Source organism: Acomys russatus, chromosome 1, assembly GCF_903995435.1.
Source record: "Acomys russatus chromosome 1, mAcoRus1.1, whole genome shotgun sequence".
NCBI classification, from domain to species: Eukaryota; Metazoa; Chordata; class Mammalia; order Rodentia; family Muridae; genus Acomys; species Acomys russatus.
This window is the reverse complement of record NC_067137.1, coordinates 120,579,056-120,606,111: the sequence shown is the minus strand read 5'-3', so window position 1 is coordinate 120,606,111 and position 27,056 is coordinate 120,579,056. Positions and strand designations below refer to the sequence as shown.

The window sequence follows — 27,056 nt, the reverse complement described above, 5'->3', positions numbered from 1 at the left end:
AGGTAGCAGGGAGCCTGGAGGACAGCCTTCCCACTCATAACAAAAACAGGAGAGCGATGCTTTCGTGTGACATGTCTCCCTGCTGGACTCACATACACTACATTTTTTAAAAAAGATGTTTATGCATTTTCTCACTGTGCCTTCACATGCTGGGCCACTTATGACTGGATGTCATGTCACTGGGTGCTGGGTTTTGCTCTATCCTTTAGTGAATGTTGACTTTGTGCTGCTGAAGCTGCTCTTCTTCTGAGACTTGCTTGTAAGCATTGCTGGGCAGGTACCACGTTGCTGAAGACTAACGCCCATGTCCTGTGTATCATGACCTCTTTTTCCTCTAAATGGTGATGACATCAACAGTGCCAGGCCTGGAGCAGATTCAAGGTACATGCAGCCCCCAGCCCTGCTCTCCTACAGTTTCTCCCACAAGGGCAGGCCATGGCTAAGGTGTGCGGCCGAGAGCTTGTTCTCGCCCACGTTTTTACCTGTTTGGCTCTGCACGTCCTAGCTGCTTTGCCCTTCCTTCTGTTGTCTTTACTTAGCAGTAGTACCGCGATGTCTGAGTGACCATTCCCCCTCCACACAATGCAGGGCAGCTCTCAGCTCTCTCCTCCCTTTAAGAGGGCCACAGTCCTGTTTTGCCTGTGGTCACATATCTGAAAGCTGCCTGTTTTGTATATTGTTTCCCAGGTGAAGGCGTGATCTATCCTGTCATCGCCATAACTCCCTGCTGTGGTTTGAATCTGGAATGTTCCCTCACAGGCTCGGCAGGTAAGACTGTCTGGTAGACTGCGGAAGCTTAGGAGGTAGGGCCTGGTTAGCAGAAGGGCAGCAGGGGCAGGCCTTTGGAGGTGATAGCTCAACCCTGATTATGGTCTGGTCTCTGCTTTCTGATCTGTTATGAAGCTAGGAACGGGCTGGAGAGGTGGCTCAGTGGTCAGATTTGGTTTCCACCACCCACGAGGCACGTTAATAAACCTGTAATTCTAGTTCCAGGTGATCCAATGGCCCTTTCTACTCTCCACTGGCACTAGGCCGCACACAGTGCATACAAAAATGCAGAACACCAACACACAAAAGCAATCACCTGCTGCTTCCTTGTTTAGGCTGCCACCTGGTGGCAACATCTGAATGTCAGTGACTTTTTTTTTTTTTTTAAAGACAAGTCACATTTTGTAGCCATGGCTGGCCTGAGACTCCGAGATCCCTGCCTCCTAAGTTCTTGGATCAAAGGTGTATACATCTGCTGCCTTTAGTGTCTTGAACTCCCGCAGACTCCTTGTGCCCAGGCAACATAACCACCCAACACCAGCCCCAAAGAAGAGAGCCAAGGCAGCAGACACTGGCGTGCTGCCACGTGGAAGAATGATTTATTAGAGCAAACTCCATGACAAATCATATAAAATAACCACTTTCTGAAAGACAGCCACAAGACCACCTGAGGACAATGCAGAGACACCTTCAGAAGCCAGACAGACATGATACCAATGCCAGGCTGATGGCTAGTGACGGAGGAACTAAACAGGGGAGGAACACCAATTTGTGCATTAAAAAAAAAAAAAAAGTACAGTGATGACCAGGGCCAGGAGGCATGGACTCTGCAGAAGGACAGCCGTTTACTTTTGTGGAGCAGGCTGTGGGCAGTGTGTAGGACATGCAGGGGGAGCAGCCAACAGGCTGGGCTGGCATCTCCTCCAGACAAACAAGCAGGCTATACACACACACACACACACACACACACACACACACACACACACACACACACACACACACACACACACACACACGTAAACATCAGGTGGGCTGGGCAGAGGCACACAGGACCCATGCATGACTCTCTATAATCTAAGTGTAAACAGGGGGACCCATGCTACCCGAGGGCTCTGGGTCCCCCGCCGCAGCTATCTCTCTCCCCAGCTGACAGGTCCTGTTCAGGAGCGACACCCACACAAATGTCAGACAGCGCACAGAGCGTACCCATGCCAGCCTGGTCACTATGGGACTCTCCCCATCCCATTCCAGCCAACAGGCTCTTTGGCTTAGTGCCTCCAGAAACACCAGCAAGGGCAGCAGCAGGGCAGCCACACTGCTCACCTGGCAGGCCCCAGCCGGACAAATCCTGAGAAAGCATAACCAGTAGTGGGCCTGTCCCTGCCAGGCCCCCACAAAGGAGCAGGCCACAGGAGCCCGCTGCAGTTACCGCTCCGTGCCCACACCATCTAGGATGGCAGGGGCAGGTACATGGTTTAGATCACAAAACCAGGAGCTCCAAATCTCTTTTTCTGACACTCTGGTAAAGCACTCAGCACGACCGAAGGGGGTGCTGGCCTACCCAGCTATACCCAGTCCCACCATGAGGAAGCCCCAGGGACCCTAGTTGGGATAAATCCACTCAAGAGGGCTTGCTGGGACGGCACCCAAACTCAACGGGTTTGGCAGTTGTGTTGGCACCAAAGGCTTAGAGCCGTGGGGTTCCCGCCCCAAATACCTCCATGAACCACTCATCTGCCCAGGCTGATGGGCTCTGCAGCATCTCCAGCTGTGGACTCAGGTAGGTGCGACACACCGAGTGGCCTCCTTCCTGGACAGTCTGGGGTCACGCCAAGCCCATTCAGCCTCTGTGTTTGGCACTGACTGGCCCCAGGGTCCAGCTCCTTTCTCTTGTCTGGCTTCAAGCCAGCACACAAGGATGAGACAGGGCCTCCCAGGCCGGAGCTGCACCTAGGTCAGGCCTGGTGATGCAAAGTACTCTTTCCTTCAAAGCTAATGGCAAAACAACAGTGATGGAGAGGAGGTGAATATGAGGCCTCAAGGGCTGGCCCTTGGCAGTGGACACCCCAGGGGCTAGGCTAGGAGGCCGGTGGAGGTGGGGCAGCCATGAGCTGGATGAAGTGGTTGGGTGCTGGCTGAGGAGGGGGCCTGGGCATGGGAGGCACCCGTCCATGGGGTTATGGCACATGGGGTTTTCACAGAGAACCGCCTGCAGCCAGGCAGGTAGGCCATGGGATACACAGGCAGGAACAGGACACACGGGCATGAAAAGGCTGGCCTCGCCTGCTTCACGGCTTAGATTAGGAACCTCTCAGCATCGGGGAGGAAGGCAGGCTCCGGGAGGCCAGGGGGCCCGCAGTTTGCCCGTTGTGGGAAGCTCCTGAGAGGCAGGGCTGGCAGCAAGGTGTCCACTGAGGCCGATGATGTTGAGCTCTGAGCTGCTGGCCGAGCTTTCCCAAGTCCTGGCTGAGCGGACCCTGCAGGAGCCCTGTTTCCCATGAGCAGGTCAAGGTTCATGCTGGGGTCCACAATGGCATTGATGACTGGAGAAGAAGGCAAGGAGTCAGGCCAGCTGAGAATCTGGCCATAAGCCCTCAGGTCTGGGCCATACCCACCTTCTAGCTGCTTCTGTACACGCCGGAGTTCCTTCAGGATGGAGCTGATCTCCTGGGAAGGACAGAGAGGAGGCAGGCTAGAGCAGGAACACACAGGGGCCTCATGTCCCCCTGGTGGACTTGAAGCAAGACTGAGGTTGTGGCTCAGAGCAGCTCAGCAAAGCCACGGCCAAGGCCTGGTCCTTCTGTGCCTCACCTTGTTGGAGGTCTTCAGGATGGGCACTTCATTCTCAGCATTGATTCTCGCCTCTAGGTCTTCCCATGCCCGGCCCGTGTTCTGGAAGAGGATCCTGGGAGGGGAACAGGGACAGGGACAGTGACAGAGAAGACAGAAGAGAATGGCTCCTTCCCAGACAGCTCTCTGGCCATAGTAAAGCTGATGCCATCTCTTGCTGGAGCTAAGAGGGAAACGGAGGCCCAGAGCGGGAGCACGACTAGCTACCTGAGGTGCAGGTAGGGGCAGCTGGGATGGAGATGAGGGCTGGTGAGAGGAAGCAAGAGGGCCCCAACCTCAGGGACACAGAACCTGGCTACCCACACGTGACCTATCAGGCTGCACACTGACAGTCATGTGACGCTGTTGGCACTGCACCCAGGGACTACCCACTTACTTCATCTTCTCAGCAAGATGCTCTGTGTTTTCACGAATGGCGTGTGACAGCTGGGACACTGGGTTGAGCATCAGGTTATCAAAGATCACCTAGAAGGACCTGGGAGTTAGTATGGTTGCAGCTCCCCCATCCCCCTGCCTCAGCCAGCTGGCCTCCATCTCACCACCCAGACACTGTCCAAGACATGCCCCAACCCGCAGCTACACAGCGTGGGTAGGGTCCGTGCCTCTTCACGGTTCCGAGGCCTTGTTTTGTTGGCCAGGGCATCCTCGCGGCTGTCATTCATGTTCTGATCCAAGTTGTGAGAGTTCATGGAGCCAGGTGGAACCTTCTGGAAGTTGAGGCTGGCCTCTGGAATGCGCTGTACCAGCTGCAGAGAACAGAGCCAGACACCAATGTCTGATGCAGAGGTGCCACTAGGGGTGGAGAGCGGCCCTCCACTGCTCCAAACAGACAAGGGATAAAACAGGCCCCAATACCCACTCCCTTGGAAGGACACAGCTGAGCGTGAGGACAAGCCCCACACCACAGGCTCTCAGGGACTCTGTAAGGACTCCTATGATAGCCCCAAGAAGCACAAGGCCCAGAGAGATGGGCCTGTGTGCCCAAGAAGCCTGGGCTCACCTCTTCACGGGCTGAGATGGTCGACGCAGGGGTACTGGGCACATTCCCAAGAGACGGGCTGCGAGTGGGTCCTGGTGAGCCCAGTGAGTCTCCATCCCCAGCCACATCATGAATCTCCCTGGCCAGGATGGCCACATCCTTCACTAGTGTCTGGCTTAGTCTGTGTGTGGCCAACAGGGAAAAAACAAGTTCTGTTAGAGGTCCCTGGCACACAGGAAGAGGATGGGGGTGGGCTCACAAGCACCCCATGCACAGTGACTTAGGGCAGTGGGTACAACTCCCGCTGTCTGAGGCAGTGCTGCGTAAAGGCCCAGGTCTGGGGTATCTGGTGGCTTGGGGAAGGTTTCCACAAGAAGGGTGAATGGGAACCACTCCCTACCCCCCACCCCCTAACCCCCACCCCTGGCTCCTGAGTATCTCCTCTTCCTGCACACCAGAGCTAGACAATGTGGCTTTCAGGTCCCCTCCCCCACCCCCAAGAATGGATACAACTCAGCCACAGAATGTGTGGGTACCACCTCAGCGAGCAAGGAAATGGAGGCAGGGAGGAGTGACTGGAGAGCATCTTGTTGAGCTTCTGACTCCAGGGGTCAGAGTTGGGCGGAGGCACCTTGTGGTTCTTCCAGTGATGTCTGAGAGCTAAGTTCTGATCACATCATGGGGGGTGGGGCACACATCTCTATGCTGTAGGACCCGCCCCCTGACCAGAGGTCTGTCCCATCTGCCTCGGGGCCATCACCACACTTGTCCCTCTCCAGAAGCTCCCTCTCGGTCCCCCACTGGGCTGCCCAGGCTCCTCACTGGCCACGTGGCTCTGACATCAAGATGACACAGAAGCTGAACCTGTGACTCCAGGTGACACAGAACTTCCACCTGTGCTGCCACTCTTGGCACACTGCACCTGTCCCCTGGGCCCAGTAGGCTGGTATGCTAGAGCTTGAGAAACCCACAAAGGCTGTGTCTTTTCTTCTTCCTCCTGACACTGGGCTGAGACCTAGGGAACCTCTACCTTTTGCCTCTCACCCAATGGTAATACATGCCACACCTGCTGCTCAGGAGGCCCCCCTTTTTTTCTTTCTTTTTTTTCCCTTTGTTTTTGGTTTTAGTTTTTCGAGACAGGGTTTCTCTGTGTAGCCCTGACTGTCTTGTACTGGCTTTGTAGACCAGGCTGGCCTTGAACTCACAGCGAGCCACCTACCTCTGACTCCCAAGTGCTGGGATTAAAGATGTGCGCCACCACGGCACTGTTGGCCCCTCTTTTTCAGCCCATTTCTCTTACCCTGTCCCTACCTGACCTCATTCCACCATGGCTTCAGTTGCTGTCTGTGAGGTTACAGTAACTGTCTCCCTATCCCCACATGGGCCACTCTTCTGAGGGCCAATTGTTGCTCGTCACCTTCCAGTGTCAAGAGCGCTCAACTTCAACATCCTCAACAAAAGCTCTGATGCCCACATAGTTGCTGGGGGTCCTCCACAAGCCTGGCCACCATAGCTCAACTAGAGCCACCCCTGCACACCCTTCCCCAGAATGCACTGAGAATGACTGTGTGAAGAAGTTTATTTAGAATAAAAACTGTGGTCACACTAGCCCCTTGAACTCAAAACCCCCCTCTTCCTAGACAGACATCCACCCAACCATCCAAATAGTTATTTACCAACTAAGCTATCACCTACAGACCAATTCATGCATCCACGCACATGCACCCAACCCATCCATTCACCCACCCATCCACCTACCCACCCACTCACCCATCCACCCACCCACCCACCCACCCATCCATCCATCCATCCATGCATCTTTTGGTTGCTGCTGTTTTTTTCATACAGGGTTTCTCTGTGTATCCCTGGCTGTCCTGGAACCTGCTTTGTAGACCAGGCTGGCCTCGAACTCACATAGATCTGTCTGCCTCTGCTTCCAGACTGCTGGGATTACGGTGTGCCATACCTGGCCTCATCCCCTACTTTTATCAACCAGTTTAATCACCCACTCTTCTATTCACTGCACAGAAAACAATCTCCAAGCATACTTACGTCAGGAGCCTGGCCCAGCCTAGTCCCCACCCTCTGGCTGCTCTCAATCAAGGGGAAGGAATCTACGGCCTGGCCCTGACTGATCACTCACCTAGCAATCTCTGCAATTTCGGCTGTCTGCACAATGAAGCCGTAGGGGTCAGGCTCTTCCTCATCGTCGTCTGTGTCCCGGGGCCGGGCCCGGGCAGAGCTGCCGGACCTTGGGGTCTGCGTGGCTGTTGAGGCATGGGAGCGTGTGTGTTTAGGGGAGCTGTGGTGGGACCCATATTCCTCCTCGGAGGTGGACGTGTAATCCGAACCCTGCTGCCGCCGCCGCGTGCCTTGAGTGAGTGGGTTGGTTTCAAGCGAGAATAGAACAGAGAACATTCAGTGCCTTGGTAGCTCCAGGGTCCCTCCGGATGAGGGCTCTGTGCTGCAGGGCAGGGCGCATCACAGCTGTCCCCAGAAAACCCTAGCAGAAGCACCCCCAGCCCAGAGGACATGCAGGGCCAGGGACTGAGCACTTCCAAGGCCAGTGCCACATCCAGGGGTCGGGGAGGAGTCAGAATGGTAGACAGCTGTGCCTGAGGAGATGAGGGCACCTCCTTGGGGACCAGGAAAAGATGCTGGGCAGAAAACAAGGCTAAGTCACACACAAGGGCCAGCTAGGGCACCGCACAGCTGGGCCACACAGATGTGTGAGGTCAGACCACTGCCAGCCCAAGCCAGGTTCCCACAGCCTTCCTCAGACCCACATCCTCAAGTATGGCTGCCTGGGTAGGATCTTAGATTCCTTGGCTCAGGGCTGTTTTGAGCCCCAAGCAGCTTTGAAAGCAAACACACTTTGGATGAAGGGTGGGTGGGGTCTGCACGCTAAGCAGTGCCAGCAGGTTAGGGACAGCAGTTTCTGCCAAGCAGGCAACCTCGATCTAGGCAGCCACCCTGTCCCCACCCAGTGGGCCCAGCAGGCAGGTCTATGAGAAGGTGCTGGGGTGTAGGGAGGGTAAGTGGAGTCAGCAGGGAACAGGAAGGCCAGGGGGTGGGGCTGCAGCACCTTGGCTCAAACCAATCCACTCAACCCACTGGGGTACGGCACTGCTCCCTCAATGGCTATATAGACAGGACACTAGCCACTCCAGAAGTGGGCCAGCTCCAGCAGCTCTAACAGTCTGTCCCTTGTTACTGTACACACACAGCTCAGGGGGTGGGGCAGAGGTCGCTGTTCATGTGGACTGACACAGCCCTCTCAGGCCAGGGGTTCTGTGGCCATCCAGGGGTGTCAGAAAGACTCTCATTAGATAGACACTCTTCAGTAGGCTTCAGCCTAGGGGACAGGGGGCAGAGAACATTGGGAGAGGCCTCCTTGGGCCTCAGTTGGGCAGCTTGGGGCCCTACAGAGTCATCAGACTCTGGGGACACCAAGAGTGACAGAGCCAAGCTCAAGTCTCAGGCATGGAGGCCACCGGGGTGACGGGAGGGACCCTGGGATGGTCCTCTGCCACACAGGAGCCATGGGCACATCTGGCCAGTACACATGTGTGTGCAGGTCTACAGCACATGTACCCAGGGGCTCAGCTGCTGCTGGCCATCCTGCCCACCCCCCAGCCCACTACCCATCACCCCACACTCACTGGAGGAGTATCTGGCACTGCCTGGGCGAGCCCTGCTGAAGGCTTGGCGGGGGCCTGCGTTGGCAGCGGTAGCAGCAGTCTTCTTGGCGGCAGCACGGGCCTCGGCTATCGTGGGCTTCCGGCTACTGCTGTAGAGCTCAGCACTGCGGCCAGAAAAGCCCGTACGGGCAGGTGCCACCTCAGAGTCGCTGGGCCCTGTGAAGGAGCCTGCCCGCTTCCGGGGCATGGCCAGGATGTCCAAGCGTGTCAGTTTCTTGGCCTGCTCAGGGGCTGGTCGGTTTGCTGGTTCAGGGTTGGCCGCGGTTCCTCGTTCACCATCCACAGCCTCAGTGTCCGAGGCATCCCCCAAACGGGCCCGCCTAAGTCGGGAGGCCCTGGTGGGCCTCGGGGTGGACAGGCTGTTGGAGCGGGTCAGTGCCTGATGCACCTTCTGAGCGGTGGTGGAAGTGCGGCTTTGCTCCTCCCGGGCAGCTGGGGACGGCGGGGGAGCCACTGGTTTCCGGCGAGGCCCTTGTCGGCCTGCCACAGTAGCCTCAGGGGTCTCGTGGTTAGAATTGGGCAGGTTGCCAAGGCTAGAGTTTCGCTCCTCTTCAGGCCAGTCCAGGGACCCTCGAGACCCATGGCCACGCCGCATGGCCAGGCGCCTTGATGACTCTCCATGGCCCAAGTCTGAAAGGCCTGGTGGGCGATGCTGTCTCTCTGACAGCCGCTCTCGGGCGCCACCCTGGTTAGCACCTCCTGGGTCTGGTACCGCTGGCGAAGACAACAGGCTCTCCTTCTGTGGCCCTGGGGTCTGGGGGGTTGTCGGGCTGGGTCCATTCTTGCCACTGAGCAAGCTAATGGTGCTAGCTGTGTCCACATCTGAATCCCCAGATAAGGAGTCCTCTGGAGGCCTGGGGGAGCTGCCCGCCTCACACTCATCTGCAGACTTGGAGAGCAGCTGGGCCTCCAGGGCTGCCAGGGCCGTCTCGGTCTCCTTCAAGATCAGGTGGGTGTCCTGCGTGTGAAAGTCCATTCGTGAGGCCCGGGCTGCAGCCAAGTCTTGTAGGAGTGGGTGACTAGAAATGTGAGGAAGCTTGCCAGGTGCTGAGGGGCCACTGGTTGGTTCCTTGGTGAAGCTCTCTTGCCGGGCAAAGGCCAGGGCCTCCTTTGGTGGGGCCGGGTCGGGCTCTGGGGACCGACCACTGCGCAGCTGGATCACCATCCTCCCGTTGGTGCTGACGTGGAGGCCATTCCTTGCCGAAGAGCTGGTCTGGACTACCCGTCCTGGGCCGTCTGCCTCCCCGGGAGCCACAAATGATTTCTTGGGGAAAGCGGTCTCTCCATTCTGATCCCCAATGAAGAAAGAGGTGGGGGCCCTTGGCGAGCGCCGACCCCGGGCCCATGCTAGCTCCTCCTGCCGTTCTGGCCCTGGGTCTGGGCCTCGGCCGCCATCTGACCCGCTGGCATCACTGAGGCTATCAGGGTCCAGGTCTTCTTGGCCTGGAAGGTGGTTTGCCTGCTCAGTGCCAAGCCCCGGTGGCCCTGAGCCGCTCCGCCGGGCAGCTTCAAGACTTGCAGGGCTGTCAGCCCTATCACTGGGCAACTGAGGGAGCAGTCGCCGAGTGCGCACAGGCAGGGTCCCGTCAGGCTCTCCGGCTCTGCGCCCAGGACCATCCTCTGCAAAGCACAAGGCCAATGCTGTTAGAATGGCCACAGGACTGTAGGCCCTATACACACACAGAACCCCAACCTCCTTCCAGACACAGGCTGAGGCAAACCATGTCTATGGCCAGCTGAGACCACCTTGGTCTGGCCCCGAATCCGTGCAGCAAACTCTAGGCTCACCTACCTGCCAAGCCAGCATCAGAGTAGCTATCAGCCAGGCTAGCCCATCGGGACACCCACTTCTGACCCCCAGGGGAGCCTGGGACCAAGAGGCTCTGCAGAGAGAAATGCAAGAAAATATATCCACAGCCCGGGAGGCACACGCCCTGAAGGGAGACCAAGGCCTAACGAGACCCATTAATGCTGTAGCGGCCATAGGCAACTCCCTCCGCAGTAGCAGCCAGGAGGTCCCCATGGCCTTCCCTCAGCCTGCTTGACCCAAGTGTCATCACCAACTGGTCATCTTCCTCAGTGTACCAGGACTCAGTCCCAGATCTGGCCTTTTTCTACCCTGACTCTTCTTGGGGTGGCTGCCCAGCCTTGTACCTGCTGCTCCATCTGGGGAGCCATGCCTGGTGTTCGGGAAGCAAACTCTTGCAGCAGAGCCATCCGCTGGGCCATGCCCCCATCACTGGATTCATCTCTGTCACCTCTGATGACCGGGCGGAAAGTAGCTGAGGACACCCTGGAGAGCTCAGGGGATTCAAACACCCCAAAAACCTGCCGAAGGAAGATAGTACCAAGGGTCAGAGGTGCCTCGATCTCCACCCCCACACAGACGTAGCTCCAACCGTGTGGCTGGGCCTGGTGGCAAGGCCCCTGTCACCCTGCCACAGTGGCCTCAAGGGTCTTGTGGTTAGAACTTGGCAGGTGGGAAAGGCCAGAGCTCCATTCCTCTTCAGGTTAGTCCAGAATCCCTCTAGACCTATGGCAAGTGCAGCTAGAACGACTATGTGGCTGGACATGGTGGATGGGAAATAGGCTCCATTCTGACGAGGTAAGAGTCAGAGCCCAGGGCGCCCTCTCCCCCTCCAAGCCCTCTTGCCCACCTGAACCAGACACATGACTCGACGGCAGCAGGCCAACACCTGGCTCCCCAGTGTGACCATCAGCCCTAGAGTCCCTTCCTGCCCCACAACCCCCATGAGGGTCCCCTGGTCTGGCCCATATACCACACCTGGTCGATCATCTTCCGAGCCTCCTCCACTTCTTGGTCTTGAGCCTCTGTTTCAATAGTGTAGGTGCCTGCGTCACTAAGGCTATCGTCTTCCTCCTGTCTGCGTGCCTTGGTCAACTGGGGGTCAGTGGGAGGCGGTGGGGTGGTGGAGGGGGTCACTGGGCTGGCCCCTCGCGGTGTCAAAGGGGCAGGCAGCACCGGAGGCGCCTTCTCAGGGCCAGGCCTGGTAGCTGGGGAGATGTCCCGTACACACTGGGCCATGAAGTCCTGCGCCAGGCGGGAGCGGCGCCCTACACTGCCAAAGGAGCGGGTGGAGGCACGGGGGACAGGAGAAGTGTTGCCTAGCCGCTCCTCAGTCTTTTCTCGCTTGAGTGAGCTGGCCCTCTGTGGTCCTGAGCTGCTGCCTGCTGCACGGACAGTGACTGCAGGACGCTCTCTGTCAGCAGTCCCAGCCACCCGGCGCTTGTCAGCCTTGGGGTCTGCAGGTGGGGTGTGTGTAAAAGACTGGGAGCGTTTCTTGCGGGGTGTATCCTCATCAAAGAACTCGATAACAAAGGCTTGCTGGTTGTGCAGCAACTCTTGGGGGTCCCTTTTGATCTGCCTCTGCAGCCGCACCTGCTCCCCACCAGCCTCTGTTGGGGCTCCAGACACCGAAGCAGCCTTGGCCAAGGGGTCCTCTGAGTCACTCTGTGTGCCGTCCTCATGCTTGTGGCCTGAGAGGACCCTTATTCATCAGCATACAGCACGCAATCTTGGGAAGCCTCACTACCCCACGCCCACAGGGAACAGATCCAAACTGACTCCCACGTGGAAGGAAGTCCGGCACCACTGGGAACCCAGCATATGTGGCTCAGAGATGTAGGGGACACTAGACATTGGCCCACCCCAGACCAGGCAGGTGGTTCTTGGCCAGTTCACTGGAAAGTGAAAATCAGCCAAGCCACCTGGGTCCTGCCTGACATGGTGAGTGTGTGGGGACAGGCAGACCACCTGCTAGCTTAAGAACCAGCCCAGGCGCCAGCAGGCACTTACCCTTCAGAGTACGGGTGTGGACAGGAAGGTCGCTTTTGGTGCTGTGGCGGTCATCCCCTGGGCCATCCCGGCGTAGCAGGCTTGGGTCGTTCTGCACCAGCCAGTCAGCCACCTTGGTTTCGGCTGAGACCATCTCCACAGGTGTGGCCTCCTTGCTGGGAGGCCGCCGCTGGCGCAGGGAGAACTTGGTGATGTGGTCTTTGATCTTCACCTTGCCTGGGCTGCAGTCATCAAACTCGATGGTGAAGGAGGCGTGGCTCTGTACCACAGGAGCCGTCCCACCACCACCACCTGCCTCCTGGTCTTTCGTGGGCACTTCCTGTGTTGGCACCTCAGGGAGACGTGGTGGCTGTGGGGCTTCCTTCGTGGGGATCTCAAAGTAGCTGGGTTCACGTCTGAACGAGTAGTCTGGTGGCTCAGCAGGAGCACGGCAACTGTCTAGCTCACCATCTTGCTGTGCCAGGTCCTTGGGACGCTCTGTGGGGAGGGGTCCTCAGGCCAAGCCTCTTAGAAGCCACCCTGCTACCCTCTATCCCAGCCATAGCCAGAGCGCTGAGACTCACCTGGGTAGGGCTCCCCCTGGTGCCGGTCTTCAGGCGGTGCGGCGCTGTCATCCTCACCCCACCAGGAGGGTTGTCCATACAAGGGTGTGCGGTAAGCTACTGCCTCTGTAGGGGAGTTTGAAACTTAGGTTGCTATGGCCCGCAGTGTGGAGGTCTGGGGTGGGGCCAATCTACAGGCCAGCTCTGGTCTTTCTTCTCAGCTGGGACCTGCAAGTTACTCAGTGATGGCCACTCTGTTTCCACATCTGTGGGCAAAGATGACCACTAACCCTGCCTGGGCCCCTCTCATCCTGAGGCGGAGAGAGGAGGCTGCATTCTCTGCCTTACACTGTACAAAGCAGAAAGAATCCATACACAAGGTTGGGCCTTGTCTAAGGTTCTATAAGGTTCTATAAATGGATCTCTGTCTAGAAGCTAACATTCTATCTCCCATGAATCTAGGTTTTTAGTTCCTATTTGGGCAAGAGCAGAGTCCAGCGCCTCAGGTCAAGGAGTTGGCTATAACTTGTCCCCCAAAAGCCATCAGAATCTTGGTTACTGGCCCAGCTGCTCACACCTACAGGCAGCAAGAAGGTCTGGGGTTACCTGTCAGTCAACAAGTGTCCCTGTAGAACAGAGGATACCCCTTGGTATTTTGTGTGTGTTCCTCCCCCAGAGATGCCACTCTTTACAAAATTATTATGTGTTCCTTATATGAATAACGGGCTTCATTATGTTGGTCCCCTGCGGTATAGCACACACCCCGATCTTATTCCACCACCCACACCCTAGTTGTGCACCTGACCACTGGCCTAAGGACTTCATTCTTTATCTAGGTGCTGTACAGTGGCCCTTGAAGCAGCACATGTCTGGCACTGAACAGCTCCAAGCTGTTAGCCCCAAGCTGTTAGCGCCACGCCTATCTTGGATGCTCCAATGTGCTGCGTCTGCTTCGTAGGGCTGAGAAACTTACTTGCGGCACCTGCTGGCTGCACCTGCTATAGCCTCGGGGACAGCTCCAAGCCACTGCCACCAGCTGTGAGTACTCACAACCTGGACAGTGACAGGTGCTCTGAACAGGTCAGATGACTTTTTGGAAACTGCACAGTCCCCAGCAGTCTTCCCAAAGACAAGCACAGGTTGCTGTTTGGGGCACACCTGCATCCCAGCCACATGCCAGCAGTTCAAGGCACCTCAGGTGGGTACATGGGCCGACCCACAGCGCACAACAGATGTTGGCTAAGGCTGGGGCAGCAAGGTGACCTTCCTGATGCAGGAAGGGCAAGATCCTTGGCTTCCCGAAAACTCCACCTTCTTCCACCTGCATACCCAGGCAGGACTCGCACCTCCTGTTACTATGCTGTGCTTCCCCTACACCCACCTGGGCCCAGACACCACTGCCCACCTCTGCGCTAACCCCTGAATGTATAAGCCGGACCTTACCTTGCACTCATCTACCTGCCCCCCCACCCCCACCCACCTCCAGTCCCAATGGCCATGTGATCTGCAGAATCAGGCCCAAACATCTGACTTTAAGGAATTTCGACCTGCCTGCCTCTGACCTGCTGCAGATCACATGGGAGGCCATCTGATGATCCACCGACTGTTGGCAGCCCCAGGGTCTGAGGAAAGCGGACATGCCTGGGGAGGTATGTGCAGATACACTAGACAAGCCCAGGGTCAAGCAGGCCTGGGCCCTGACTGCTGAGCTGTGCTGTGAACTACACATGCAGCTGGGGTGAGGAGTCACACGGGTAGAGTAGGGAAAGATGGCACACAGAGGGGCAGGGGTGGCTCGGTATTTTTGCCCTTCCTGTACCCACCCTGGTCCCCACACCCATGGCCTACCTGCTCCGTGTCTTCGGTCCCCTTTATCTGGCCTGAGTTGTGAGGACTCGCAGTAGGGTGTGTGCTCTGGCAGTGCCTCCCCCTTCTTGGGTGCAGAGACCTTGACGCTCACCTGCAGCTGGCTGGTGTACTTCTCATGCTGCGGGCAAGCACACAGCGTGAGGGGCACTGCGCCAGCCTCGGAGAGCCTCCCAGGCAGCCTTGCCTCTCCTCCACAAAGAACAGAAAGAATCTGAGGCCAGTCCCTCTGGTGGGCAGCTGAAGGGGCTAGGCCTGTGGCGGGTGCAGTGCAGAGCTGGGCAGAGACCTTAGAGACTCTCATTCTCCAGGCCCCACCCGAAACAGGCCCTGGGAGGGTAAGCCACTCAGAGGCCCAGCTACATGACCCCTCACTCTACAAAGTCCTTTGGAAAACTAGGAAAGGGCAGACCACTCACATGGTCTACACGAGAGCTCCAAGCTCCATGACCCACACAAACAAGGCCAGCCACAGGATCCGAACTCCCTGGATGAGGCTCCAACCAATGTAACCTCCGCAGTCCCAAAGACACCAGCCCAGAAGACATGCTGGTGGCCTCCGTTTGCCTTCCACTTCCTGCCTCCACCCTTGGTGGTCTGGTTAAACCCTTCCTTGTATCCTCTCCTGGGTGGACTCAGGGCCCAGGAAGGAGTGTGGTCTGGCTTTCCACCCTGCTTGGCCCAGTGGGAGCATACTCTACTCCCAGTGGGTTCTGGTCTCCTGTTAGGTGATCCCAGTGTCCACCCATATCCAATGCTTCCCAGTTACCTCCTGAGCCGTGTCCCACCAGCTACCTACCTGACTTGCAAGGTCCGAGGCTGTATCTTGTAGGGCTCAAAAGTCCCAACTGTTCCAGTAGGCCAACCACTCAGCCCTCACCTTCACTGTCCCCTCCCCAGCTGTCCCTACCACCTGTCCCTGTATAAGCCTGAGGGTAATGACTACTTCTCACCTGCTGGACCGGGCCACCCAGCAGGACAGGCCAAGCAGCTCTGATTCATAGCACCTGCAGCCGACAAAGGGTGGCCAGGAGCCTGGGGAATGTGTCTCCGGGAGAGACCAAAGCAGGAGCAGAGAGTGGCAGGCTATGGGGCTCAGCCTTTGCTGCCAGGGGTCCCAGGGTGGGGCTTCCTTAGCCCCTGGGCCTCCTTGACACTGACCTTGAGCGCCTCCTCAGGAACGCGGTGCTGCACACGCTCTAGCACGTACATGTTGGAATGTGGCTTCGAGTTAAGGAGAACACAGAACAGGAGGGGCAGGAAGCACGGAGGCCAGCATGCTAGTCATCAGTCTGAGGAGGTGGACTTGAGGGCCCCTCCTCAGGGAGGACCAATCGTGCCCTACCGTATGTGAGAGCGTAGAGTATGCAGGCTTCAGAACTCGAGGTCAAACCAGGACTTGGGATCCCAAAGAGTGGTGGCTTCTTCTCAGCCCCTCTGTGTCCTCTGGCTGAGTGCACACACAGGCAGGCTGAGGCTCGGGGCAGGCCGCAGGGGCTGGAGTTCCACGGAACGCCCCTCTGGAAGAGGGAGCCCAACCTCACTCAAGGAACCTCTAAGCCTTAGGGCCTCAGCTGTGACTTAGAAACCCCCTTGTCTGCTTTAAGATGCAGAGCAACTGTGCCCCCGTCCTGATGAGGGAAGTAGGGGAGTCCTTCCGGGAAGGATATCATAGCCAAAACGGATGACATCGTTGAGCTTCAGTGTGATGTACTTCTGGTCTGGGATGCGCACGTCATTCACAAATGTCTAAGGAAGAAAGGGGAATAGGAGGCCTAAGCAGACCCTCCTCGCCGTCCTGCGCTCCTCGCTCACTGCCCTAGGAGCAGACCTCTCAGGCAGAAAACCCAGCCATCCTGCACGGCACGGTGGATGGCACGGGAAAGGCCTACTTGTCACAAAGCCCCTGCAGCAAGGGTGGACGGGGGAGGAGGGGAGTTGAGGGTGATGCCAAGTCTTGGTCCCTGGGTGGCTGTGGGACACCCACTCAGGAGGAAAACACAAGCTGGAACAGGTCAGAGTCTGTTTTGTTGTTGAAACAGTGTCCTGAGAAGGCCCACATCTGACAAACGTAGAACGACATATGTCGAGATGGGACGGACAGACACAGCCCCAGAGAGGCCACGCCTCTCCTTCTTCCCCACACCCAGTTCCTCACTCAGACAGTCAGGGCCCCCCTGCTTCCCCAGTCCCACTCAAAGAGCAAAAGAAAAGGGAAGCACACTCCCTTTCTCAGGTGGGGCTGGGCACAGCTCGTTGCTTTTTTTTGGGGGGGCGGGGGTCTCATTTGATAGCTTTGCGCTTTCCTAGCCCAATAGAGCACTGGCCTCAATGGCTGAAGAAGGTCTTATCTTCAACCAACGAGGGCTCTGGACAGGTCCCTGGAATGGAGGGAGCCAGGGTGGGACTAAGCAAGAGCCGAGTACACTTACTCCATTGAGGCTGCCCAGGTCCTTCACCCAGTGCTCATCACGGTCTTGGTCGTAGTTGATGACGGCATGCTGCTTGTCCACGCTACGGGACTGGAGGGGACAGACAGCGGTCCTCAGGTGCCCCGTCCCAGGTAGGGTCCCCATGCTGCCAATGCCTATCATAATACTAACACCCCTGAGCCTCAAAGCTTCCGAGCCCCTCAGTGTGCAGTAAAAGCCACCCGGCTGACACAGCAAGCCACAGGGCTGTGCAAGGCACCAGGACCACTACATCCTCTATTGCCACCCCGGCCCCGCCTTCCACGAGCACCCTCCCCAGCACCCTGTTTCCAGTGTAGGTGCTGGCTCCTGGGTCAGTGTGGGAACCCTCCTCCAGTCATCTGGGACAGGCAGGGGAGGCCAGCCCACTTCCACTTGAGCCAGAGGGAAAGGGGGCATGTGGACAGCACCCTGGCACACACAACAAACCTGTGTGATGGGCACAAACACCTCTGAAGAGTACTCACTGATCACTTGGCTCCTCCAGCCAGCTCCTGCTGCCCACCCCGGCAGGGCCTGGCTCGCCCCTTCTTGTGCTTGAGCCCAGGAGCTCATTGCAACACATTCAACATATACGTGGTACTTCCACGTTCCCTGGCCACCAACCTGCTCAGGACCCCTCCCAAGGATGTCACCCAGGTCTTCACATGGCTGAGCGCCTAGATTCTATGCCCAGGACACAGGCAGGAACAGGAACCTGCTGCTTGCTTAGGCACTGTCAGAGTGGGTCCACGTCACCCAGTCTACAAGGCTGACTCTGTGAGTACCTAGCAAAGTGCTCAACTCCATCCCCACAGAACATGTGACCTGAACTGCAGGGAGCAGTGGTGTCTGCCTGGACAGCACAATCAAGGAAGCCACTGAGCTCAGATACAGCATATAACCCAGGCCGGCGCATTCCAAATGAGCTCCACCTGCAGCGCACGCTGGTGCGAGCTCCGGGTGCAAGACAACCGCCCCCCCCCCCTGCCCAGCTGACAGAAGATGCTCCAGGGTGTGGGCACAGGCCTCTCCAGCTGCTCACTCAGGGCCTCTCAGGCTGCCCACCACTACCACCCAGCCTCTCTCTTCAGACACCATCATCCTGCCCCACCCCCAGCGATAACTAATCCCCTGGGAGGGGGGGGGAGGCACCTAGAGAGTCTGGGAAGAGGCCCCGGACCAGCCCACCTCTACTGCTAGCCATGCAACCTCAGATCCTACAGACAGGACTGCAGCTGGGTGGGCTCCAGGTGGGCCTCAGCCCAGCCACTGCCACCTGGGGAATAAGCACTCAACAGGCCCCAGGTGGCTGGCTTGTCCACAATGATGGGGCTAGAGTGAGGTAGGTTTGGGGGGGAGGGGAGGGAGAGCGTCACACCTCATTCCCTCAGGACCCTCAGCTCTCCCTGGAAGTGAGTGGGATACAAGGATAACATGATGGGGAGGGCAGTTTCCAGGGTGACCACCCTCTAGCTGTGCCCCGGGAAAGGCATGCATTTCTGCTAGGGACACACAGGTCAAAGGGTCCCTGTGACTTTCCCAAGGTCTGTTCTAATCTAGTTCACCTCTTCCCCAAACACAGGTTTCTGACAAAGTGGGCCGTCGACCTTGAGATGGCCAGCCCATCACTAAGGTCCACCTTGGACTGGTCCAAACTTCCCGTCTATAGCTGTAGTTACAGATGGAGGGCACAGGGCAAGAGCCAGGCCAGATATCTCCTCACTTGCTCACCAGAATCCTCGCCCCGTGCACAGGCAGCAGCCCTCAGTGCCGACCAGACACAAGCTGGGGCAAGAGAGACCAGCCGCTTCAGGGATGATCAGACTCAGGGCCAGGGTGCCGACCAGACACAAGCTGGGGCAAGAGAGACCAGCCGCTTCAGGGATGATCAGACTCAGGGCCAGGGTGCCGACCAGACACAAGCTGGGGCAAGAGAGACCAGCCGCTTCAGGGATGATCAGACTCAGGGCCAAAGTCCAGAAAGGGAATGGATGTAGGCGTAGCCCAGGACACCCTAGGATCTGCTGGCCTAGAGTGGGTGAGATGGCAGCTTCGACTGACCCCCGAAACGCTTCAGGCTGACCATTCCAGGCTTCTTGCTTGAAGCTTCACGAATGCTGCGCCTGGTGACCACGCCCTCCACTCACCCTGGACACTGTCCTCCAGGACCCTTCTAGGAATGCACAACCAGCATGCCCCTGGCCATTCAGGGTTTACTCTGCTGGCCTCTCTATTCACGCTCTCTCCTTATCTCAGCCTGACAAGCCTTGCCATCTTCCTGACTGCCACCACCTCGACCTTGCCCAGTCCCGAGTAACTTCCTGAGCCCCGCAGGCTTGCATATCCAGAGCCCTGGAGGCCTCTCCCACCTCCTCCTCCCTGCCAGGCCAGACAGGCTCTAGTCACACCATGTCCTCACCTAGCCTGGGTTCCAACCCTCATGATGCCATCCACCCAGTACCATCCTCTCCCTGAATTCCCCCTCCCCACAGTAGCACGCCCACCGTGAACTATTTCCAAAACCTCTGTCCTGACACATGGATCCAATGAGCACCCCGGCCCCCGCCCCTCACTCATGGTGGGTTTGGAAGCTACTAACTCCTAGGAATGTCCCTCCTGACAAGTCCCTCTCAGACTACAAGAGAGGAAGGAATCGAGCTGCCTCCTTGCCACTCCCAGCCAGAAACCTCCCATCACCAACACCTAGGGCCAGCAGTAAAGTTCACCCAACCACACCCACATGCTCAGAAGGTGGAAGCCAGCGCAGCCAGCAGACACAGCTCTGGGGCCAGCACTTGGGACTGGTGTCGTCCAGAGGCTATAAAGGAACACTGTGAGGCAGGGAGTAGACAAACAGACATGTGAGGTGGCAGGAAGAGCAGCAGACACATCCTGAAGGAGAGGCTAAAGCCCTGCGCTTACTTAAACTGTTAAAATGACAGGTTTCTAAAATTCATGGCTGGCACCTTCCATGGGAAGAGTCTCGCGCTGGCTGTGCTGACCCTGGAAGTGGCCACACCCGGAGCTCTGGGCATGCCGTCCTGCCAGCTCATCACCAGCATAACCAGAGCAGAGCTATAGGCACCCACGGCAGCTGGCTGAACTTGCCATGCGAACAAGGCCTCTGAGGCTCCTTGGCTCTGGGATGCGCTTTCTGGGTTAGGGTGTCACACGCAGCCAAGGGCAGCTAAAGAACAGACTAGGTGGAGGCAGAAGCCAGCTCTCCATAAGCTAACAGCACACGCATGCACACACATATATCATACATAACAACACATTTTAAAAAACCACCTCACGTGTGTACACATGTGTATGCATGTGCTCACATTTACATTTATACAGCATGTCATTAGTGGGTGCTGGCTCTGTGCCAGGCCTGCTCTGGGGGTGCTATGCTGAACAAACAGCAGGCCCTGGAGAGCACAGCCCATTGGTGGCTATTATTGATGGCTCTGCCCCCAGAACACAAAACAAAAGTCCTCTGACCCCTCTGCCTGATTTGATCCAAGCCATAGAGGTCTCTCTATGACCCTGCTGAGGCTGCCCAACTCCCCTAGCTGCCCCTCTGTCCTCCCAGAGCCGACCCTTCTGCAGTGGCCCCTCCAACTCCTTACACAGAGGTCCTTTCCCTGTTGACCCCTCCCCCCCCCTCGTGCTGATGTGTCTAGTCAGTCACTCCAACCCCACCCAGCAGCATCTTCTCATATTGAAAGCAGGTTGTATTACTGTGTCTGGCCAAGGGTGCGTGCCACACGGAGAAGGCGGTGGCTGAGTGGACACCAGAGGGGAGGCTCACGGGGAAGAAGTCTCTCCAAGAGCCGAAGTGAACAGGAGGGGTGGCAACGGCTGTGACGAAGAGAAATGGAAAGGTAGGAGTAGGAAGGTGGATGCAGAGTCAGACCTCGAAGAACAAGGGACGGTGTGAGGTGGGATTGGAGAACTCTGGAGCCAGTAAGGGAACAGGGGCAGTGGTGGTCCCTGGCAGAGATGTAGGTAGAGGGGACAGAAGACGACAATCCTAGGCTACTTTGAAAGGCCTCAGAGTAGCAACAGAGCAGCCCAGGGCAGGGCAGGTGCAAATGATATGTAAATTCCCTGGCCACCAAGAAGCCAAGAAGCCAGAGGGTCTGGAGGAGTGGCTCCAGGAAGAAGCAAGCCCTGGGCCTTCTTATGGGAAGCTCCACAAAGAGTGAGGGGGCAAGAAAGCCAGGAGAGCAGAGCCCAAGAGGGTGGGAAGAAGGGGTGGCCTGAACAAAGGCCAGGTGGGAAGGGCAGGGCAGGGCAGAGCAGGGGTGTTGGGAGGGGTCCCGTTCTGCACTCAAGCCTCAGCTAAAGTATACAAAAAGAGAGCCAGCCCCTTCCATAGTCACGTCCCTCAGGGTAGGGCAGGCAGGGTTACCCAGCAAAGAAAAACTGCTGTTGTCTTGGGCCTGTTAGGGCTCCACCACTGACAGGCCCAGAAATTAAGCACCCGGACCCAAGCCTGCTCTGTGTACTATGACCCCCTGTGTAGGAGACCTGGTGGAGAGGCAAGGCCAGGTCCAGGTAGGAGGGAGCACCTGCTCTAGGTCACCAGCACTCCACTCCAACTCCCTCCAACACCTCAAAGTGTTGCCTGTTCCATGGAGCCAACCTGGTGACCGTGGGGAACACAGCAAAGCCATTGCCAAGGCCACGCCTATATGTGGACCACACCAGGGCTGTGCGTGCAAGGCTGGGAGCATACAGCGCCCACCTGTTCCATAGTCTTTCTGCTTTCAAATGATTAAGAACCATCCAAAAAGCTGGTCCATGCATCATGACACCAATGACCATAAATAAATAAGCTTCAGTGTGTATTCTTTGGTTTCTGCACTCTCCCATACTAAGCAAACATGGCCACAATGCATGGTGGAACCTGCACGACCCACACAGCCTTTTGCTGCCTGCCCCCCACAGAGTCATGAAAGGACAGAGGGCTATGCAGGGAACCTAGGAGGCTCCCAGCAGGAGGAGCACCCGCTTCTTGTTTAGTTGAAGCTTTCCAGACATCATCTGGGGGAAAAGCCAGAAAATCCAGGCTCAGTCTAGCTTTGCTGCGACAAAACGCCTCAGATGTGGAATTTATAAATGGCAGACACTGTTGATGGCGCTAAGGATGGGTTTCCATGGTTAAGATGCTAAAGACAGGCAACTTCAAAGGCAGCACCTGCTGGCTGGGTCCTCACTTGGCATAGGAGTGGACTAGTTGCCTCAGGAATCTTTATAAGGACCACGTCCTGGTTAGTTTTTTGTTAAGTGGAAAAAGGGGCCTTGATTGGGAAAAAAAAAATCCATCACACTCCTTGCATATAAATATATATAAATATATAAAAATAAATGTAAATAAAATCCCTGGGGCATTTCGTATTGCTAATTGATAGCCCACTGTGGGTTGTGTCACCCTTGAGCAGGTGGTCCTGAGCGGTAAAGAAGCCGAGCTGAACACGGCCTGAAGATCAAGCCAGTAAGCAGTGTTCCTCTACGGCCTGTACTTCAGTCAGTTCCTGCTTCCGGGTTACCTCCTTTTGTGATAGAAATTAAGCAGTAGGGTGAAATAAACCCTACCCTCACCAAGCTGCCTTTGGTCATGGTTTTTACCACAACACTAGAAACCTAAGACAGACCTTAACCCCATGCATGAGGACACCTCTGAATATCATCCACTAGGGACCAGGTCTCACACACGTAACCCTCTCAGAAAGCAGCACAGGTGCTGGGATGTGCTAGCTGTGGCCAGGCGGTGGACAGGTGCGTCAAGGCTTGCCGTCCAGCTGTGTGTGTTCAGCTCAGGCTCAGCCCACTCTTGGGAACCTCACACACCCTGAGAGTGTGCAACATGAGAGCTTCAACACAAAGGAGATCCTTCTAGGGAGGGTCACAGGCAGCTGCTCTGAGCAGACCCCTCTGTTGGACCGGATGAGCCCATGAGGGTGTTCACTTCCTTCTCAGAGTCCCATAATGGGGCAAGGTGCCCAGAGGCTTAAGGCTAGGATCCCTGTGCTCTGTGCTGGGTTGGAAGCAGTTCAGGACTGCAGGGAGCCCAACTCTTTGGTACCCCCAGGCCAGGATGGACCCTGCAAGCCAGTACCCCACCCCACATCACCCTTTGTTCCTAAGACAGACACATGAACCCCAAGAAACCCAACTCAGGTTCTGAAACCCAGGTGGCCAGCCATATCACCCTTTCTAGCCCACCGAGGGGACCCATCCTGTCAGGGCACGTAATGAAGTCACCAGCACTATCCACTGTCTGGTCACATTTGGGACAGGACAGGCCTCAGGCAACCACTATGGCAAAGCGATAAGGACACAAATGGGCCTCCTTCAAGGACCTTCCAAAATGCCTCACAGGCCCATCCGCACAGGATACCTTCCCACCCTTACTGGAAGGTCCATGGTCACTCACTCATGCCCACCTGTGTGTTGAGGGCCCAGGTAATGGGGGGGGGGGGTCCCTGAATCACTTCCCCAGCCCCCAACTCACCTGCAACATAAGCTCACATTCATCACGCCCCACGAAGATGAGCTCTCGCGGGAGCCGGTGGCGGGTGCCACTGCCGCTCACCAGGAACCAGGACGTGACACTCATCTTGGCCCTGAGGAGGCCTGCCTGGTCCTGTGGAGAGAGGGCCAACCATGGAGCTCATGCAAACCATGAGAAACAGTTCCCAGGTAGTACCCAGCACGGCCCACTGAGGTCTCCAGGCCATAATACACCCTTACCAGAGGGTCTGCTTCCCCCAGCAGGCCACTCTGCAAACCCTGGGCCAAGAGAGAAGTCTCCAGAACACAGGACTGGCTCCATCACTACAGGGCCCAGTGCATGAAAATCCAAGCCTTGTTCAAACACAGGACATTCGCTTCAATGAGCAGAGCATAAACCCAAGCACGGGCCTGGCCACGGCTCTGTGCTGGCACACTGGTCCAAGATGGCAGCCTAGAGCTCCTGGGTCCCAGGGCAGCACAATACAGTTATACTATGAAGAACAACTAGAGTGGCTGGGTGTGACTCAAGGCACAGCACTGGCCAGGTGGCCAGATAGGTGCCAGACCCTGGATTTGAACACTCATACCTTACACACTTACACACACACACACACACACACCCTCTCACAAGAAAACAGCTGAAAGTCAGGAGACCAAGCAAGGGGTAAGGCAGCAGTGTGGGGCAGAGGGGAGCAGAGGTGAAGGCAGAGGGGCCACAGCACACAAGAGGCTGCACTTGGATGAGAGGCAGATGAGTCCAGAAAGACTCTGGGTCCACCGTAGGGCTGGACAGATGGAAGCCCTCACCTATACAGGAACAGCCACACAAGGCCCTCCATCATTTCTCTGTAAGCGTGAACACACACAACGCACACACTCAAGAGAGCTCGCACTAGTGGTCCTAGGGCCCAAACCCTATCCTGCAATGCCCAGTAGCTATGCCTAGAGGCCTCAACACAGAGCTGTTCTCCCAGCTCTCAGTCCCCTTCAGGGTAAGCAGCAGGTAAGCACAGGTCCCCATCTGTGACGGCCTGAGTGAGCATGCATCCCACAGCACTCCATGAGGAAGCAGGAAAAAGATGAAAAAAACAAAAACAAAAACAAAAACAAAACCAAGCCAACCAAACACACACACACAAAACCTGCCTCAATAGAAAATAGCTCCAAGTGGCCAGGAACACACCCCCTACCCGACTCTGGGGTCCCCCATTTCCTTAGGGCCCAGCTTCTAGGAAGGCAAGGACTAAAGGGGTGAGATTTCAATGCCATTGCAGCCCTCAGAATACAGACCCTATGGGGTCTCCATAGCACTAACTCCCAGAAAGACCCAACCTTATTGGCAAAGGTGTGTCAGGGCTGTCATGAAGCCCCCAGAGGGTCACTGTGCCTCCCAGCCCCACCCAGCCCCTATGTCTTCCATCTGGCATCACCTGCTGCCATCTGATTGTGGACAGCAGGCACGGGGACTCCCTCAGAGGAGGAGGAGGCCAAACCCCAGAGCCTGATCATGGGGTGACCACCGCCACCGCCAGTACAGCTCGGAATGGCTTCAGAGCCAGGGCTTGCTGGAGGAGGTCTGGGGCTGGGCTAGCCCGGCCATCGGCCATCGTTGCTAGGAGGGAGAATAATAAACACCTCAAACTTGTCCCCTCAGCCGCGCCAGCCAGAAGAGCCACCACCCGAAGGTGAATGAGGAGGTGGCGATGCGGATGCAGCTGAGGGGCAGGAGGAGGCAGGAGGCAGCCCAGAGGCTGAAAGGAGCAGACAGAACGAGGTCCCCTCCCAGCCGCAGACAGGCCCAGAGGAGCCAGGGAAAACAGGGAGACGGCGGCGGCTAAAGGGAAAGAAGGAGAGGAGGAAGACGGAGAGAGGGACCGCAGAAGGAGGGAGGGGGCACCGGGCAGCCGGGAGGAGGCGGGGAGGCGGGCAGGCGCGCCAGGCCCAGAGGGGGAGGGAGCGGCGTTGTCTCCTGAATCAGCGCTGGCCGTGCCCGGGCGGGGACCCGGCGCCCAGGTCTACCCGCTCGGCAGGCCGCGTAGACGTGCGCGGGGCCAGGCCTTGTCGCCGGTGTCAGGCGGCCCCTCCCTGGAGCGAGCAGACCTGGGCAGCAGCGGCGGGCACTGGCCCGGCCAGGTGTGCCGGGCGCCCTCGCCCAGCGCCCTCCTCGCCTCCGCTTTTGTCCAGGCCCGCCCCGCTCCCACGTAGCCCCGAGCCGCGCAGGTGCCGTACTGGAGGCCCAGCCGCCGTGAGCGCAGGGCTGGTGCGGCCCCTCCTGCGTCCTACCTGTGCTCCCGCCAGGCCCACGGCTCGCCCGCCTGGTCGCTGCCGGGCCCAGCCCGGCCCTCCGCCCGCCCGGCCAAGCGCTGGGCGGGGCCGCCGCCTAGGACATCCCCGGCGCGGCCCGCACGCTGGCGGCAGCCCCGGCCGAGCCCACGGGCAGAGCGCCGGACCGCGGCCTCGCTCGGCGGGTCCCCTGACGTCTGCGGCGGCACGCTCCGCCCCGGCGCGCCCCGCCCCCGCATTGCCCCACCCCCGTGTCGCCCCGCCCCCGGAAACCAGGTTAGGGAGGTCCAGCCACAGCAGGTGAGCTGGACTCTCCAGCGCCCCCCTAGAAGCTGCGCGCACCTTCACCGGTTCTGTCTACGGGATCCCGGCGCGCCCGGGCAGCCAGAAACTGGCTATCACCTTTGTACCCCGCCCGGCCCGGGGCCACGCGTCTCCCTGTGCATCCAGGCCCCTTTTTTTCTGGCTTCGGCTCCGCCAGGGCTACGGGACCTAGCGTATAGCTGCCCAGCGTCCTGTCCCAGGGCCGACTAGTTAACACTTAACTACATTCCAGAAGCTAAGGCTCCCGCCGCGCTCCCAGCCCCAACCTTTGGCCTTTCAGCCCAGTCAAGGAGTGCAGGGCGAGGAAAGTAGGATGAGTCCCAGAGGCCTGTGCGCCCAGTTGGGTCTCTTCTTCCTGCATCCTCCACGTTGCGGGACAGGCCATGGACTCGGGACGGGATGGTGGGCAAAGACGCCAACCTACCTGGCGGTCGCAGTGGGCTAGGCAGGGAGAGGCGGGGAGCTCCGATAGCACTCACGGTTCCTGAGGTAAGTTCTCTCTCGCCGCTAGCTGGTGCCAGGTATAACAATACAGGTATCAGGTGTCCCTCAAGAGCCAAGGGGGAAGGGATTAGCGCGGGGCGGGGCAGGGCGGAGTGGCTTTGGAGAAATGGTGGAGGGACTGTTGCGAGTGCATTCCTGCACTCCTGTTGAGGGCTAAAAGGGAGGGCCTTGGCGGAAGTGGGATGCAGAGCAGAACTCCAGATCTGGGAAAGTGGGCTTTATCCTGCAGGTAGGGGAGCTGCGTAAACCTAGTCCACCCCGCCCCGAGTCCAGGTTCCATCCACAACCTGAGGTCATAGTTACCCAGCCCTGCCCTAGAGGAGAAGCCTACACAACCTGAGAGTAAAGGCATGCCCGTCGAGATGAAGCAGGTAGAAAAAGCTTCGTGAGTATGTGACAGGCTGGTGGACCCTGAGAGCTTATAGTACAGTCCCGAGTCGGGGAGCCTGGATTGCGGTACAG

General features: G+C 57.7%; 1 protein-coding gene across 4 annotated transcripts; it reads right to left on the bottom strand.

Annotated features, from left to right (window-relative positions):
* Window positions 1-1,729: 1,729 nt before the first annotated feature.
* Cep170b (centrosomal protein 170B) lies at window positions 1,730-26,599 on the bottom strand. 4 transcript variants are annotated; one of them, XM_051152293.1, is made up of 19 exons: window positions 24,914-24,937; window positions 23,482-23,613; window positions 16,956-17,045; window positions 16,194-16,272; window positions 15,685-15,743; window positions 14,506-14,644; window positions 12,679-12,783; window positions 12,116-12,592; window positions 11,084-11,796; window positions 10,453-10,626; window positions 10,091-10,181; window positions 8,260-9,918; window positions 6,741-6,969; window positions 4,619-4,778; window positions 4,221-4,364; window positions 3,995-4,083; window positions 3,580-3,673; window positions 3,384-3,435; window positions 1,730-3,311 (listed from the first exon to the last, which is right to left on the bottom strand). In XM_051152293.1, the coding sequence occupies exons 2-19, from the start codon at window positions 23,584-23,586 to the stop codon at window positions 3,064-3,066; spliced, it is 4,707 nt and encodes a 1,568-aa protein (XP_051008250.1). In that variant the 5' UTR covers window positions 23,587-23,613; window positions 24,914-24,937; the 3' UTR covers window positions 1,730-3,063. The 4 variants fall into 4 exon arrangements, with proteins under 4 accessions (XP_051008250.1, XP_051008236.1, XP_051008228.1 ...); XM_051152279.1 differs by lacking the exons at window positions 16,194-16,272; window positions 24,914-24,937 and adding an exon at window positions 26,515-26,599 and having other exon boundaries at window positions 15,685-16,043; XM_051152271.1 differs by lacking the exons at window positions 16,194-16,272; window positions 24,914-24,937 and adding an exon at window positions 25,767-25,841 and having other exon boundaries at window positions 15,685-16,043.
* Between the last annotated feature and the right edge of the window lie 457 nt (window positions 26,600-27,056).

Excerpts from the sequence above, each read along its gene's own strand:
- Cep170b (XM_051152293.1), bottom strand. The coding sequence starts at position 23,586 with ATGAGTGTCACGTCCTGGTTCCTGGTGAGCGGCAGTGGCACCCGCCAC. Across the intron at positions 17,046-23,481 it reads AATGTGAGCTTATGTTGCAG|TCCCGTAGCGTGGACAAGCA; the intron begins GTGAGTTGGGGG and ends TGTCCCCTCCAG. Across the intron at positions 3,674-3,994 it reads CATCTTGCTGAGAAGATGAA|GATCCTCTTCCAGAACACGG; the intron begins GTAAGTGGGTAG and ends TTCCCCTCCCAG.